The sequence below is a fragment of the Arvicanthis niloticus genome, chromosome 28 (assembly GCF_011762505.2).
Source record: "Arvicanthis niloticus isolate mArvNil1 chromosome 28, mArvNil1.pat.X, whole genome shotgun sequence".
NCBI lineage: Eukaryota > Metazoa > Chordata > Mammalia > Rodentia > Muridae > Arvicanthis > Arvicanthis niloticus.
Genome location: NC_133436.1, coordinates 19,456,149 through 19,470,968, shown reverse-complemented (window position 1 = coordinate 19,470,968; position 14,820 = coordinate 19,456,149). Strand labels below are relative to the sequence as shown.

General features: G+C 42.6%; 1 protein-coding gene and 1 long non-coding RNA gene across 6 annotated transcripts in view; one reads left to right on the top strand and one right to left on the bottom strand.

The window, feature by feature from the left end:
• Adgb (androglobin) overlaps window positions 1-1,248 on the top strand; it is a 125,731-nt gene extending 124,483 nt beyond the window's left edge. For all 5 annotated transcript variants that reach the window (XM_076926844.1, XM_076926841.1, XM_076926842.1 and 2 more), the window contains one exon: window positions 822-1,248. In XM_076926844.1, coding sequence (XP_076782959.1) covers window positions 822-1,010 — 189 coding nt within the window. In that variant the 3' untranslated portion in view covers window positions 1,011-1,248. The remainder of the gene's footprint in view (window positions 1-821) is intronic.
• Window positions 1,249-3,401: 2,153 nt separating this feature from the next.
• LOC143439972 (uncharacterized) lies at window positions 3,402-6,202 on the bottom strand. Its single transcript, XR_013107923.1, has 3 exons — window positions 5,664-6,202; window positions 5,470-5,540; window positions 3,402-4,358 (listed from the first exon to the last, which is right to left on the bottom strand). It is a non-coding gene; the product is annotated as an uncharacterized LOC143439972 (long non-coding RNA).
• Window positions 6,203-14,820: the final 8,618 nt, after the last annotated feature.

Sequence of the window (14,820 nt, the reverse complement as noted above, 5' to 3'; positions counted from 1 at the left end):
GCCAGCCTCTCAAAAAAAAAATCATGCCAGTTGCAGAAATGTGGGAAGAAAAAAAAACTCAAACAATTCAGCTTGCCTTTTGAGAAAGTTCTCTTTATGTTAGAATCAGTCCACTAATCCTTGTCATTCCATTGTATTGGGTTTGAAGCAGTAAGCAACAGTGAGGCCTGCTCCGCATTCAGAGAGCAAAGAGAAAATGAGAGAGCAACCAGGGAGTTAGGAAGAGTTAGTAATGTGATATCCAGTGAGCCAAGAGCCATCCACTGGTGGCAAAATAAATAGGAAGAGAATCAAGAAGTAAGCGCGACTCCAGCAGCTTGCTACTGGCCAGTGTCCTAGATAAATACTGTCATCTACTCTCTCAAGAGAGAGAGAAAGATAGTGGGCTAGGTACTTTTACTCAGAAGGCCTGCCCAGCTCTGATACATCTTGTCAGAGCTCGGATACAGCTGGCAAGTTACTGATCTAGTGAGCACAGTTGCCGTGGAACTGACAGATTGATCCAGAACTCACTCAAAGCAAAGTTCTGCTACCAAAACCTCTACCAACGTCTCTACCTTTACACATATTTTTTCCTCACTGGTTCTTATGTTTTTTGTCACTCTTTCCACATTAAAATCTCACTTGCCATCCATCACAGTTCCGTATTTTAATTCTAAGTAATAAAGGACAAACCTAGCTCGTCTTCTGTGACTCTCTCCATTAGTCTGTGGGCATCAAGAAAGAGAAAGTATTCATTTTTGTTTGTTTGCTTGCTTGCTTTCTGGTACTTCTGCTTATTATCAGTGAGACTGACAGGTGTGGGGTTTGTCTTGGAATAGGACTCTGTAGATGAAGCCCGGCAGAAGATTCTTGATATCCGGGAAGAATACAGAAGCAAGCTGCTGGAGGTTGAGCGCCTGAGGATGGAAGCATTGGCAGCCCAGGAAGCTGCAGTGAAGGTGGAGCTAGAGAAGAAGTCTCCAGCTTCTGACCCACAGAAGAAGAAGAAAGGAGGAAAGAAAAAGTAATGCCCCACCCCGTGCACTGCCCCGCCCCGTGGTGCGCTATGCCACAGGGAAAGGAATATGGGATGCACTATCACTCAGGTCACCTCTTGATCAAACGTTAGATCAATCGAAACCAGAGAAAATGTTCCTGACTCATGGTTTCTACATTTTAATGCTAACATGTTGGCTTTTGTTACAAAGGATTTGAAGGTACTAGCTTCTCAAATGTTCTAATTTCATTAAAAATTATTAACAAATGCTTAGGTTGTAAATAACGTTCTGTGGTTTTCACTTTGAATTTCCTGCATCAAAATAAATTCGTGTGTACATAATGAGTGCGTGCATGTGTGCATGTGTGCATGTGTGCCCGTGTGTGCCCGTGTGTGTGTGTGTGTGTGTGTGTGTGTGTATGTGTATGTGTGTTTCCCTGCCATGCATTTAGGGGTCAGAAACACTTTGGAAAAGGGCTGTATCTTCTTCGACATCCTTTGAGCAGGATATCTCATTTCTGCCATTTGCTGTGAACTCTAAGCTGGCTGGGCTCCAAGCTTCCAGGTGAGATAATTCTCTATCCACTTCCCTCCTAGTGCATAGAAGCACTAGGACTGCAGATGTGCTAACATGTGGCACTATACATAGGTTCTAGGGAATTGTAACACAAGGCATCAGACTCTCAAGACAACTTCCTTGTATCCACTGAGACATTTTATTTCAAATTATGTTTGTATGTGTTTGTGTGTATGTCTGCATACACGTTGAGCCTTCAGAGGCAGAAGATAGCATCAGGTCCCGCAGTGCTATGTCCTACCCTATGTAGGTTCTGGAAGGTGATCGCAGGTATTCTATAAAACAGCAAGGGCTCTTAACTGCAGAGCCATTTCTCCAGTCCCCTGAATATTTAACCGGTAGCAAAAACAGGACCCTAAACAAATCAAGAGGATTATCTTTGAAAAAAATCAATAAAGGTAAGTGGGTATTGTCCTTAAATGAAGTAGTTTCAAATTTGAAATGCTTTAGAAGATTAACATAGAATCTTCATAATTGTGTCATTTTTTTTTTTTAAAAAGCTGAACTTTGATAAAATAACACATTATTGGACAAAATGGTTTCAGAACAACTGACAGGGTGTCAGGACTCAGAGCCTGGCAGTCAGCATGGGGCCCTGGCAGAGATGCTGTGATCACAAGCACAAGCCTTTCACACTCTCAGCAACTTTTTTCCCCCTGTAAAACAGACATTTCTTATGCACCCATTTTTTTTTTAAATGCAATGAGCAGATCGTCTGGGGAGAAAAGTGGGAAAGTCTCTCTCCAGAAGCTTCCAGCAAGCACCCTGATGGAAACCACCATAGTGGTTTTTTATTCAAAATCGCTTCACTTTGATGGATGCTTTGGGGTTATTTTTACCCTTAGCAAAATCTTTGTTTAAAGCATTTAATTGGCCTACATTTTCATGGCCAAATGACTTTTGACAAAGGTACCAAGAATTAAAAACAGAAAAGGGGAGCCTTCAATAAATGATCTGGGTGAGGTGAGTTTTCAGAGAAAAAATAAATCATAATAATAATTAAAAACCAGCCACACCTACGTGTCAACCAAAATTCTACAAGGCTGATTGACAGCGTATTTCTTCATCACTGTGGAGTATTAGAATGTTCCAAGCCAAAGATAAAAGTATTATGGACAAATGTTATTCCTGTAGTAGCTACTCATTACCCACATCTGTGTCTCACATCCTTTTGACTATCAGATACAACCTCTCATCCCAGTACTAACAAGTTCTGACGTGCGCAAGGCTAAACCTTTTTGGTTCAGCCAGGGAGACCATTAGCATTTATCAACCCCAAAGCTAAGAGTGTCACCACAGAGCCTCTAAGACACATAGCAGAAATTTCTCTGCTCTCTTGTCTCCACCAATGATTTTGGAAAATGCATTGAGTTGTGACTTCTATCCAATGATAACAGTGGGAACATTAGATTGTGGCATCTCTTTGATCATTATGTATTTTATATATGTATCAAATTATCTCACTGTACCCCATAAACATGTACAATTACTATATCTCATAAAAGAGTAGATGACACTGTGGCTGATTTAACATCTTTTTCTGTTTTGTTGTTTCTGTGTTGAGACAATGTTTCATGTGTGGCCTGGAACTCCATATGCAGCCAAGGATAGATCAGTACTTCCCACCCTCCTCTTCCCCTTCCTGCACAGTGGTAGTAGAGGCATATGTTACTGAGTTTCTGTAGCATGGAACCCAGAGGTTCACCCCGTTCCAGGCAATCCTCCTCCAAACTGAGCCACATTCTCCAGGCCTAACAAAATTCTCTTTATAGATGAATATATAGTAGGCATTCAAAATGAATGGAAAATGAAATATTTACAGACCACTTCAGAAGTCACCTTATGAAGACACTTTATTTCAATTTGTTGTTATAAAGGTTTTGTCCAGTTAATCACATAACAGATAGTGCTTTTCTTCAAATAAACTGAAAATGTCTCATTCCCTTTGTTAATTACAAAGTTCACCCCCCCCAAATCTGTTGATACTTTTCCAAGCTGACATTTCCTGTTTTCACCAACTCAGAATGTAGACAGATGCTTCATCACCGCACTCCCCTGTGGGCCGTACACACAAAAAAATCCCTAAGATGAGTGATTTTGTGAGAGTATTCTAGGTAAACACATTATGTAATAAAGACTGATTGATTACATCTGTGATTAAATGGTGATCGCTTAGAGCAAGCCATGACTGTTCTGCGTACATAGATCTATCACCCAACCACTATCTAAACCTGAAATCCAAGTCAGAACCCCAAAGATGGACACGGGAAGTCTCCTGGACCTCTCTATTTGTTCTCTTCTTAAATGTCACCAACTTTAATAAATTTCCATTCTCTGGTTTTAATCATTCTCTTTCATTAGCATATTGAGGTAGGTTGGCCAAAACTCATTAGGGTGGCGAGAGCCCAGGTTTGTACCCTAAAACTACAGTCTGCTATTTGTCTTTTGTCAGGAGACACAGGAGACAAAACGTGGAGTGGAAATGACACAAGATTAGATGCTTTGTTTGCAGGCCGCCAAACCAAATGGCAGCCACAAAACACCAAAAGTTAGTATTATCTCCTAGGTGGACTGGAAGTCCCTCGAAATATTGGGGGAACTGATAGTCACAAGTAAAGACCACCCGCGTGGTGCTTCACCACCAGCAAGTGGCCAGGGGAAGAGATTTCCTTCACTGTATGTTCAGACAATTCCTTTTTTTTTTTTTTTTTGGTGTGCAATAGCCAGCAGGTCAACGGAAGTAGCAGGAAACTTCTTTTGCCCCATTGGTCCAGGATTCTTCCCCACTTGAGAGACTCCAGACTGAGAGGAAGAGAAGTCAGAATCAGCAAGAGGCCTCATTTAGATGGCCTGCTTGTACCTGCAGCCCGAGTCTGTTCTGGTCAGAGAAGCAGATAAGTCATGGGGGGGGGGGAGGGAAGAGGGGGGGCGCATTAGTGAGATTCACCTTCCCTCATGCCTACTGATAACCACCCATCAATTGGCCTAAGGATATCTCCTTTTGGGTCCTGTGGCCAGGCCAGCAAAGAATGGCAGCAACACCAGACAAACCAGGTCAACATAGCTATCACCATGAATCTATACAACCATAGTTCACATGCTAAAATTCAGCAGTGAGGCAGCTTTTATCAAAGCAGTCCCTAGAGTAGCCTAACATAGGAAAGAAAGAAATACACAAAACATTTGTTTCATCCCAGTGACCCGTCTGTAGGATTCTGAGATTCTGTACCTTCTCTCCCAGCCATGAGCAATTCCCACTATGAAAAGAAGAAAATACTTTTAGAGAAAATGGATGACCGTGAGAGCCTGGAGAGCCTGCTTAGTTTCCCTTGATGGCTTATGAAGTAGCCAAGTGTGAAATACCTTAGCAGCCTGGGACTCCAATTGGCTCAGCCAATAAACACACCCCTTTTCTGATAATGTACCTGGCAACCTGTTGGAAACCTTTGAACCCTATCTATAGCAGGCTGCATGGATACCTCCTTTAAACTAAGGAATTCTGTTTCTTCACTTAGTAGCTCCTGTCCTGTCCTGGTTGTATTCAAACATCGTGGTGGTTTGAATATGCTTGGCCCAGGGAGTGACACTATTAGGAGGTGTGGACTTGTTGGAGGAAATGTGTCACTGTGGGGATGGGCTTCAGGATGGGATCCTCCTCCTAACTGCCTGAAAGACAGTCTTTCCTGGTTGCCTTAGCTCCTTCTCTACCACCACGTCTGCTTGCATGCTGCCATGCTTCCTGCTATGATAATAATGAACTATACTTCCAAAACTGCAAGCCAGCCCCAATTTAATGTTTGCTTTTATGAGAGTTGCCTTGGTCATGGTGTCTCTTCACAGCAATGGGAATCTTAACTAAGTCAAACAACTTGAAACAAGAGAGCTAGGCTGATCAAGTTTAGGCTGGTTTTACCTGTATGCACAGTAAGGCAGTATCCTCTGAGTCAATTTTTAGGGGAGACTCTCCCATTTAACATCTGATGCCTATGAGCAACGAGAAGTACATCTGATTAAAATCATATTTCATGCCCAAATCAAAAGGGCATATGCATTAAAGAAATACAAAATCAAGCTTATCGATTGAAACCAAGGAACACCACACTTTACCTCTCTAGTAATCAGCAGCTCCTCCTCCTGAGCTCCAGGTAACAGAGGTTACAAACAATACTGCGGGGCCCTTGAGTGTTCTCAGGGTTCTTCCAGGGTCCAGGGCTAGCATGCAGTGTACTGACCCGTACTGTTGCTTTGGCTTTTACATAAAAGTTACTTTAAAACTCTTCAATCTCTGGACTAAAGAACTGGAGAATTTTCAGTCCTTCTTCTATCCAGATCTCAAGGATCTGGAAGCACCTGGTTCAGAAAGCAACCTCCTGTAAGGGTTATGATTTGCTTACATATCCTAGGTGTGAATGGAGGTATGTCTAGCAAACCAAGCTGGCATTAGTGTCAGTTGCTCTCCAGGCCAGCAAACACAACACTACATGACTAGGAGCTCGGCACTGAAGATGTCCAGGACAAACAACAGTGTTGGTAAAGAATGTCGTTATGTAAGGCTCCAAAGACGCCCCTGTTGCTACATCAGTTCTCAAGCCAGCCACGTTCCAAATGTCAAGGTATGAAATGTATCCTTGATTATTTTAAATCAGCATTAGAAATTCTCACTTTCATAAAGAAAGTAGAAATCATTTGGTTAGTGTTCCTTTCCGAGTGGCTCTTCACATCTGTTTCATACTTTGGCTGGAATTTGTGATTTAAAAAAAAAAAAAAGAAATGAAAGAAAATTTGGTCATGAGCACCCCCAAGTTTGCTGAGGTGTGACATGATTCAGAGCCTCAGACAGAAGGCTGAGTAATTCAGTGTCTAGAGCAATCCTAACCACAGAGGACGTAAAATTAAGTAAGACAAAGAGAAAAGCTTAACATTGTGGGTGAAGCCAGTCCAGGCTTAGCTGAGTATGTGCGCATGCACGCTTGACCTCGCGCATGCGCACCTGTGCACGTCATGTGTGGCGGCACGCTATGGCGCTCCTATGGAGGAAGAGCAGAGGACAAATTTGTCAATTAGTATCTCTTTCTATCTTGTGTCCTGGGACAAACCAAGGAAGACACCTTTGCTAGGATATCATGTGACTTTACCCACATCTTGTCAGTCCACTGAGCCCTCACAGTCTTCCGTATGTTTGTTTCCTCAAGAACAAGACCGGAAATAAAAGCTACATATTGGTAAATCTCCAGAGATTCAAAGCCTTCTCTTAGCTCTCCCACAATATTTCTTCTTACATTTCTTCCTCTCATTCACCCTCTTTCTCTTAGCTGCTAGGAGACACGCTCTTACTTACATTTCAAGGGAAGATCTCCTGCTTTATGTTGTTTTGTGGCCTTTTATCCTCCAGGAAACTTTTTAAAAAAATGTATTCATTGTTTATGGGTATGAGTGTTTTTCTTGCGTGTCCATAACTGTACTCCATGCATGCCTGATGTTCAGAAGAGGCCATCAGATCATCTGAGACTGGAATTACAGATGCTAGCAAGCTCCTGTGCCTGTCCTGGGAACTGTCCTCTGCATATGAAGCCAGCACTCTTAAATCACCTAGCCATCTCCCCCAGCCTCTGTTTTGATTGTCTTAAGCAAGCCATCAAAGAATAAGGTCCTTGATAGTTCTTCTGAAACCAGATAGGGGTTATGCTGATAACTCTCTCCCCTGCAGCGATTTTCCTGAGAGGGCTCCCAGCTTGAGGGCTAAAGTGGAAGCTTGTGGGTTCTTTGGAAACTCAGTTGGATGGTGTCTTGCTGGGGCAAACACGTGAGGGAACATTTCATTAAAGTGGACACAGGTGAAAGGCTGAGGCTGACTCGTGAAGGAATGTTTTGCTGAAGCAGACACAGGATAGAGGATGTTCTGCTAAAGCAAGCACGTGAAAGGACACATGATGAAAGACCCTTTGATAATGACACACATGTATTGGTCTGCCTTCCATTGCTTAGTTGAGTTGTATTTGTTGGGACATCATAGAGAGAAACACACCAAAAATCTTCTAGTAGTGTGCTGCAGTTTGTTGTCGGTTCTGAGGACTTGGGCTGATGGGATGCATATGTTGAGGCAAGACACATGGAGGACATACGATGTTTGCAGGGTATAAGTAGGACACCATGGAGTGACAGGGACAAAGCTTGGCTTGTTGGGTATAGCTAGCTGTACAATGCTTGTGGAACTCACTTTTTCACTGAACTTTGCTTCCCTGAAAGAGGCACAGCTGAGAACTTCTCCTGGTGTCCCTGCTGGTCCCTCCTGCTGTCTTGTGCTGAGGCTGAGGCCTGGCTGTCTCTGCTAGGTTGTGTCACTGCTGTTAACTCTACTCTACTGAACTGGACTTCTGGTGTATCTGTAAGGTGTTTGCGAGTAGATGAAGCTGCTGCTGTCTGCTAACCTGTGAACTGAACTGCTGGTTTCCAGACAACAGACGGGAGTCGCTCCAAAGAACCTTTCTAAACAGGTCCACTTCCTCTGCATCATTTCTTTTCCACTACCTCTGGTGGGTGGTGGGTTACAAGGAAGGTTAAAGTATTTACGAACCATTATTAAAAATAAGATTAAAAAAAATTAAAGTTACAGAGGGCAGAGAGGCGCACAGTAGTCTATTGTCTCACTACCTCGCCCAGCCCCACTGATCAGTGCCCACAGCTAGTGGGTTACTACAGTCAGGGTTCAGGGTTACTGTGAACACTCTGTCATCATGAACACACTATCATAGTCTCGTTACCAAATCTCTTCTCCATTCAAAATGCAGACATGAAGCAATATGAGAGAGCAATAATGATTAGTAGATGATCAAGATCTATACCATACAGAAAACCAAACAAACACCATCATATTCAAATGAAAAGGCCTATTTACCTTGATATCTTGATGTGTGGAAAGAGAACCTGAACTAGACCCAGAAAGTGTGGCCACCCAAGATCAGTCCAGACCCTTAGTTATAAAACAAAGTTAGTGGCTTGTTCTTCTCACTCAGGAGTTGTGGGCTACACTGCCCATTGCCCATTGCCAGGCCTCTACGTTGCCATCATGATCTTTCTAGAACTACTAGCCAACTAATATCCCTCTTCTTTAAAGTACCATTGATCATGGTACTTTATCACAGCCATAGAAGACTAACTGATATGCTCACTTTCCTTAAACTGTTTGCATCCTTACATAAGGTCTCAGCAAACTGCAAAGGCTGGGCCTCGAACTTCGTTCAACATCCTAATAGCTGGCCCACAGCAACCAGGCCTATCTCTCTTCTTTATGTAATGCTATTAACTTAGAGTTATTTGGGAACTTGTGGTTTACTTTTTAAGAAAATATTTTAAAATAAAGTTATAGCACAAGAATTTAAGGGCACAGTAAACGTTAAGCAGTCAGTTAAAACACTCAGAAGTGGTAATGCACTTATGTAGAGAGACAGTTAACTGCTTGATCATTTCCCACCAGACCTGTGTTCCTGCACAAAGCAAACTGTCTTGGGTTCAGATAAACATGTCCAGGTTTTATCTGTCCCACACATCTTATCTGTGTACCCAGTGCATCGTGGAATCAACTTTTGAATACATACCCTTTTTAAAAATATTAAAATCAAGCTATCATTTTAAGATCAAATAAACATTGTTTGATTTTTTTCTTTTTTTTTTTTCATTTTTTATTAGATATTTTATTTACACTCCAGATGCCATCCCCTTTCCCCATTCTCCCCCTTAGAAATCCCTATCCCATGCCCCCTTTTCCTTTTTGCATTTATACATTTTTTAAAGAAATGTTAATCATGGGCTTTATAAGTTTGATATTGTTCAGTCTGAGGTGTAACCCACTACCCAACCTAGATATATCAACTATCTTTGACTGGTGAGATACATGAACATCTGCCTGCCTGTCTCCCCCCTCTTTCTCTCTTTCATTACCTAGCTTCTCCTCTCCTTTTTCTCCTCCTCTCCTTACTCCTCCTCTTCTCCTTACTCCTCCCACCTTAGCTCCTCCTACATGTCACCCTTCCTGTTAAAATGAAACTTTTCTCCCAAAATACAATATACAATTAGAACATAATTATGCCGATTTGTACCAGTGAGGTACAAGATGGTCCTAATACCCAGTCCATCGTTTTGTTGACTAACCAACACCTCTGTCATCTATCCTAACTAAAACATTTAGTTCTGAACCTGGCTTTAGGATGAATGTCAGCTGACGACCATCCACACATTGTTTGATTTTTAAATGAAAACATTATTACTCCTAAAACAGTTATGCAAACTTAACACAAATTTTCAAAAAACTGTTATAATAAAAAGTTAGTAAGTAGCTATTACTGTGTGAGGTCCAACTATCATTTTGGTAAATTGTCCAGTTGGTTGCAGGAGATTATACCAACTTAACTGGTCCCTACTAGTTCTTTACAAGTTTTGTTTTAGTTTATGTGTGTGTGTGTGTGTGTGTGTGTGTGTGTGTGTGTGTGTGTGTTGCAGATTTGCTTTCATGTATGTCTATGTATGTCTTCATGTATGTTTATGTATGTCTTCATGTATGTCTATGTATGTCTTCACGTATGTCTGTGCACCATATGCATGTTGAGCTCCTTGATGAGACCAGAAAAGACATTGGAGCCTTGTAACCTGGGGCTAGGTAGACATGAGTTGCCATATGGTGGTTACCAGTCAAGTGCAGGTCCTCAGAAAGAACAGCTAGTGTTTTAACTATGGCATCATCTCTCCAGCCTGAGAATCCGATACACGTGCACACTATATTACATCATATTTGCCCCCACCCGACTTCTTCCTTTAATTATTCCAGATTTATCCCTAGTCTCTTGAACTCTCCAATACCCCTACCAAAATCTTTTCTTTAAAAAAAAAGTAATTCTCCGAGTCCAACTTGTGGATTTGGGGTCTGAACCGAAGACTCAAAACAAATACCCCAAGAGAGCATGGGACACCCAGAGAGGCCAGAGTGTACCAGCACTATACAACAACACTATTGGCCAATCACTCTTTGCTTCTTGTCCATGCTTATCTCTCCTTAGACACAATCCCATGGGTTTAAAAACAAACAAACAAACAAACAAACAAACAAAAAACAGCAGCTGGCAAATGAAGAAAGATGCAGAGTCAGAGGCAGAAAGAAGGCCATGCTTTCTGCCTTTTCCCAGGCTCACAGGCTTGGCTTGGGTCCAAGCCTGAGGATGAAATTTCAAATTGCATGAACCATCTGAGTTTTTATTCTAATCGTGGGAGGAGCTATGTGATGATTGCGCTAAGCTTTTAATGCCGAATTAATGAATATTTCTTTAGTATCCAAGACCTCGCTAAAAAGTCTCCTGTGTGGCCTATATTAGGATTTTCTAGAGGAAAAGAATGGACAGAATGAATACATATTAAAACAGGATTTCTTCGACTGACTTAGAAGCCCTGGCCTAGGTAGTCCAACAATGGCTCCCCTATAGTGGAGAGACTGAGAGCGGTGGCTTCTTGACCCATGATGCTCAGTGGATCAGTGGTCTTGAACTGGCACTGGAGGCCTGGAAGATTTCTGGAGAGCTGCCCATCTCCAGTGCATGTGGTAAGGACAAAGAAACTGAATTCTGATGTCAGTTGTCAGTGAAGGATGGTGTCCCAGCAGCAGAGTAGGTGGTTAACCAGCAACATGTGAAAGTGACTGAGACAGTGCTTTCTGTCTCCGTTTAAGCCTGGTTCCCCTGACACTTTGAACTTTCTTTAATGCTCCCACCCCCACCATTCGGCTGCTTGTCCATCATGTGGCTGAGCACAATATCTGCCTTAACTCACGGGGAATGACTCTCCTCTGTCTCTTCTCTCCTTTCCTTTCCTGAGCAGCTGCCATACTTTATTTCTTCCTTGTGAGTGGGAGGGTGGGAATGAGGAGGTCTTTTAAGTGCTAATAAAATGGCCCCAAGCTTTCTTTTGAGTCCATTTTTAACTTCTTTTATTAGTGATGCTAAGAACTCTAGAGGGAACTCCAATTTCTCTAGTAATATGCATCAACTCTGGTGAGAGACTTCCCCCCCAGATTCTCCCTAACAAAATGGAAGACAGCGTTCTATAAGACACATGCCCAAAAGGAAGTGCTCTCGGGAGATCATGCAGAATACAAGGAGCCAAACGAAAGTCAGGGGCCAGACTTGCTTATCTTACAACAACCCTCTCTAAAGAACCAACTACAGGGGGAGGGTGAATACTGTGGAGGGCAGTGGAAGAATTGGAAGAGGAGGAGCAGATTTCAGCAGTCGTGCAAGTATGATGTTATCAAACGAAAGGAAGGAAGGAAGGAAGGAAGGAAGGAAGGAAGGAAGGAAGGAAGGAAGGAAGGGACGGACGAGGGTCCTACTCCATTGGCTCCTTCCAAAAGGAGTAAGTACTCAGTGGTTTCAGATCATTCTACATACCCACCTCTTAAAGGTCCCTCCACACTTGAGTCACCCTATTGGAGACGAACTCTGCACTATTTAACCCTCCCATTACATATTGAAAGAGAATCAGAGGCAGGTTTGAATCAAAGTGGAGCTAAAAGCTAACATCAAAAGAGGCTTTTTATGATTTTATAGCTGGATCTACAGCTGGAAGGGATTAAAGGCAAGGGATAAGTTCCGGATAGTCCTGCAGTTTGAGAGGCCTTTCGCTTCTGTGACGTGATTAGGGTCGGAGGTGAGTGAAAAACCCAATCCCTCCACCCTCCACATCTGTCCCCCAACCCCAACCCCTCCACCAGAATCAATGCTGGCTTTTGCGGATTCTACTTGTAGGAACTGTATTATTAGCTTCTCCGCCACAGAATCCATACACTTGTCGACACACTTGAGGCTGTTGTTTTTGCTGCACGTGAAAGTTCACTTCCTTTTTTTTTTTTTTCGCAGAAAATTCCTTTCTCGCGTGCAGTGCAAGGAGAAATTAGTGCCCCAGAAGTGTTTAGCCTGGAAAGCCAGACAAGACGCCATTTCCCAGATTTTTCCAGTAGGGAGCATCAAGGGACCAGCGTGTAGGCTGAGTAGTCTCACTTAGGGAGATTATGCAATGGTGAGGACGCAGACTCCAGGGACTGATATGGCTGACACGGAAGAAACCCGCACAGCTGCGGCCCAAGAGAGGCCCGAGTCCCAAGAGGGCAGGACGGTATTCAAGAATCTTTGCCTTTCCATGAAACCTGGAAACTGCTTAGTCTTTTTATGGTTGACTTGAGGCTTCATACAACCTGCCTTGAACGGGGTGACACTGCCGCAGTGCTGGTGATGTTTTCTAAGGAGACTGCCCAGAATCCTTTTTTTTTTTTTTTTTTTTTTTTTTTTTTTTTTTTTTGTTTGAGACTAAATACTAATAGTTATTAAGGCACCAACCATATTTTGTGCTGCTCCTCTATGCCTTCAGAGTGCTAGGGTATGGGCAAGCATCATGTAGCTTTCTACCGCTTTTTTCCCCCCCACACCTGCTGCCAGGGTCCCTGCTAGCAGCTTTTCATCAGCCTCCCCGCTGAGTTAAACACAGCTTGTTAGAAACCAAGAGAGGAGGAAGAGAAGCGTAGGACATCAGTCTCTTCCCAAATATCCCCAAATACATTCCACTTACTTACCCTGGAAAGAGCATTCGCCCTTGTTCAAAGGGTGAGAAGGGTTTGCAACACGGTGGTGATTTACCAACTCAGCTTCCTCCTGCTGCTAAGTTTACTGCTTAGGGATTTGTTTTGTTTGCTTCTAATTTTCTTCAAATGGATCAAGTGCTCTGGCAGAATATTGTATTTAGAAGAAGATCCTGGCAAAAGCAGGGATGAAAGATTATTATGGAATCTTCTGGGGTAGGAATTGGGCTGGTAACCTGTGGCCTTTTATTATGTCATAAGAAAAACTGTAAATTACTTTTAAAAATTAAATATCAAAACCAGGCTTGTTTCATTAAAGACTGAGGGGACTTGAAAAACATAGATCTGGAGGAAGAGACAAAAATGAACTTACAGTCCAGAGATCACTGTTGCCATGTAATTCATTACATGCATAGACGCTTACATGCTGTTCTTTAAGGTGTTTTTATTAGTTATTGTGGCTACAATACATTACTTCCCCCTGAAAAAATCCATATTCAAATATTCCATGTAGTCTTCATCATTTATCAGGTAGATGTAACATAATATATCCGATTAAGCAGGAAGGGCAAGGAGGTGGTCTCATTATTTTCAGTATTTTGTTCTGACATCACTAAGTTAGTATGTTTTTAACACTCTGGTATCCACCCCCCACCCCCCTGGGAGGGGGATTGCTAGAAGAGAAATTGAGGGTGGACGAGTATTTTAAGATACTCCTGAGTATGTATGCAAATGTTTTCCCAGAATCATGGTGCCAGTTTGTATTCTAGCCAACTGGGTCAGAATTTTGTCAGTTTTATAGTACAAAGAAGCTCTCTCACTGTTTAACTTACATTCCTGTGTCTTCTCCAGATTTTTTTTTAAAGGATCTTTGCAAAGAAATCAACAAAAACAGATTCATGCCTAACAAGCACAAGTAGAAGACAAGGATCAAGGGAGGCCCGGGGGGGTGAGGGTGGAGGTGTTTAAGACTTGCTGAGACCATGTCTCTTCATAAAGTGATGCTCCGAGCCGGAGCATCTGACTGCTGAAGGGGATTGAATGCTCTCATCTCCCTGAAATTGCAGATGATGCATAGTCTTCAAGTGGGTGGTCTTAGGAAGACTTGGGGATATGATTGGCTAATATAAGTAGAGGATCCATCAGATGGGTTGGCAGGCTTGTCAGGAGACACCCTGGAAACTCTCCTTGCTCTTCACCATGTGAGCACACAATGAAAACACAACATTGGTGATCCAGAAAGTGGCCTTGCTGGACAGCAGACTGGTCAGTGCTTTGATTTTGGACTTAACAGTCTCCAGATCTGTGAGAAGTGCATTCCTTTTTTTTTTTTTATAATGTGTTCTGTGATAGTAGCTGGCGGGGTGGGGAGGGTGTTATTAATAGCTATTGATACAGGGATTCAGGTTAGTAAATGAATTTGAATTTGGTCACTCTCCTGTGATGATGTAAAAACCTACCCCGTTCCAAAGTCTAAATACCAGAAATGCTGAGGAGTTTGGGCCTCACCTGAGGCAGAACTGTGGCTTGTAGGGGAGATGGAGTCTGACAAGTGGATCACCCTATGACTCAAGCCCAAGATTTGTGTCAGGTATGGGTGGATTCGTGTCATCTCCTCTCTGTAACTGAATCTCCTTGCCAATGTCACTT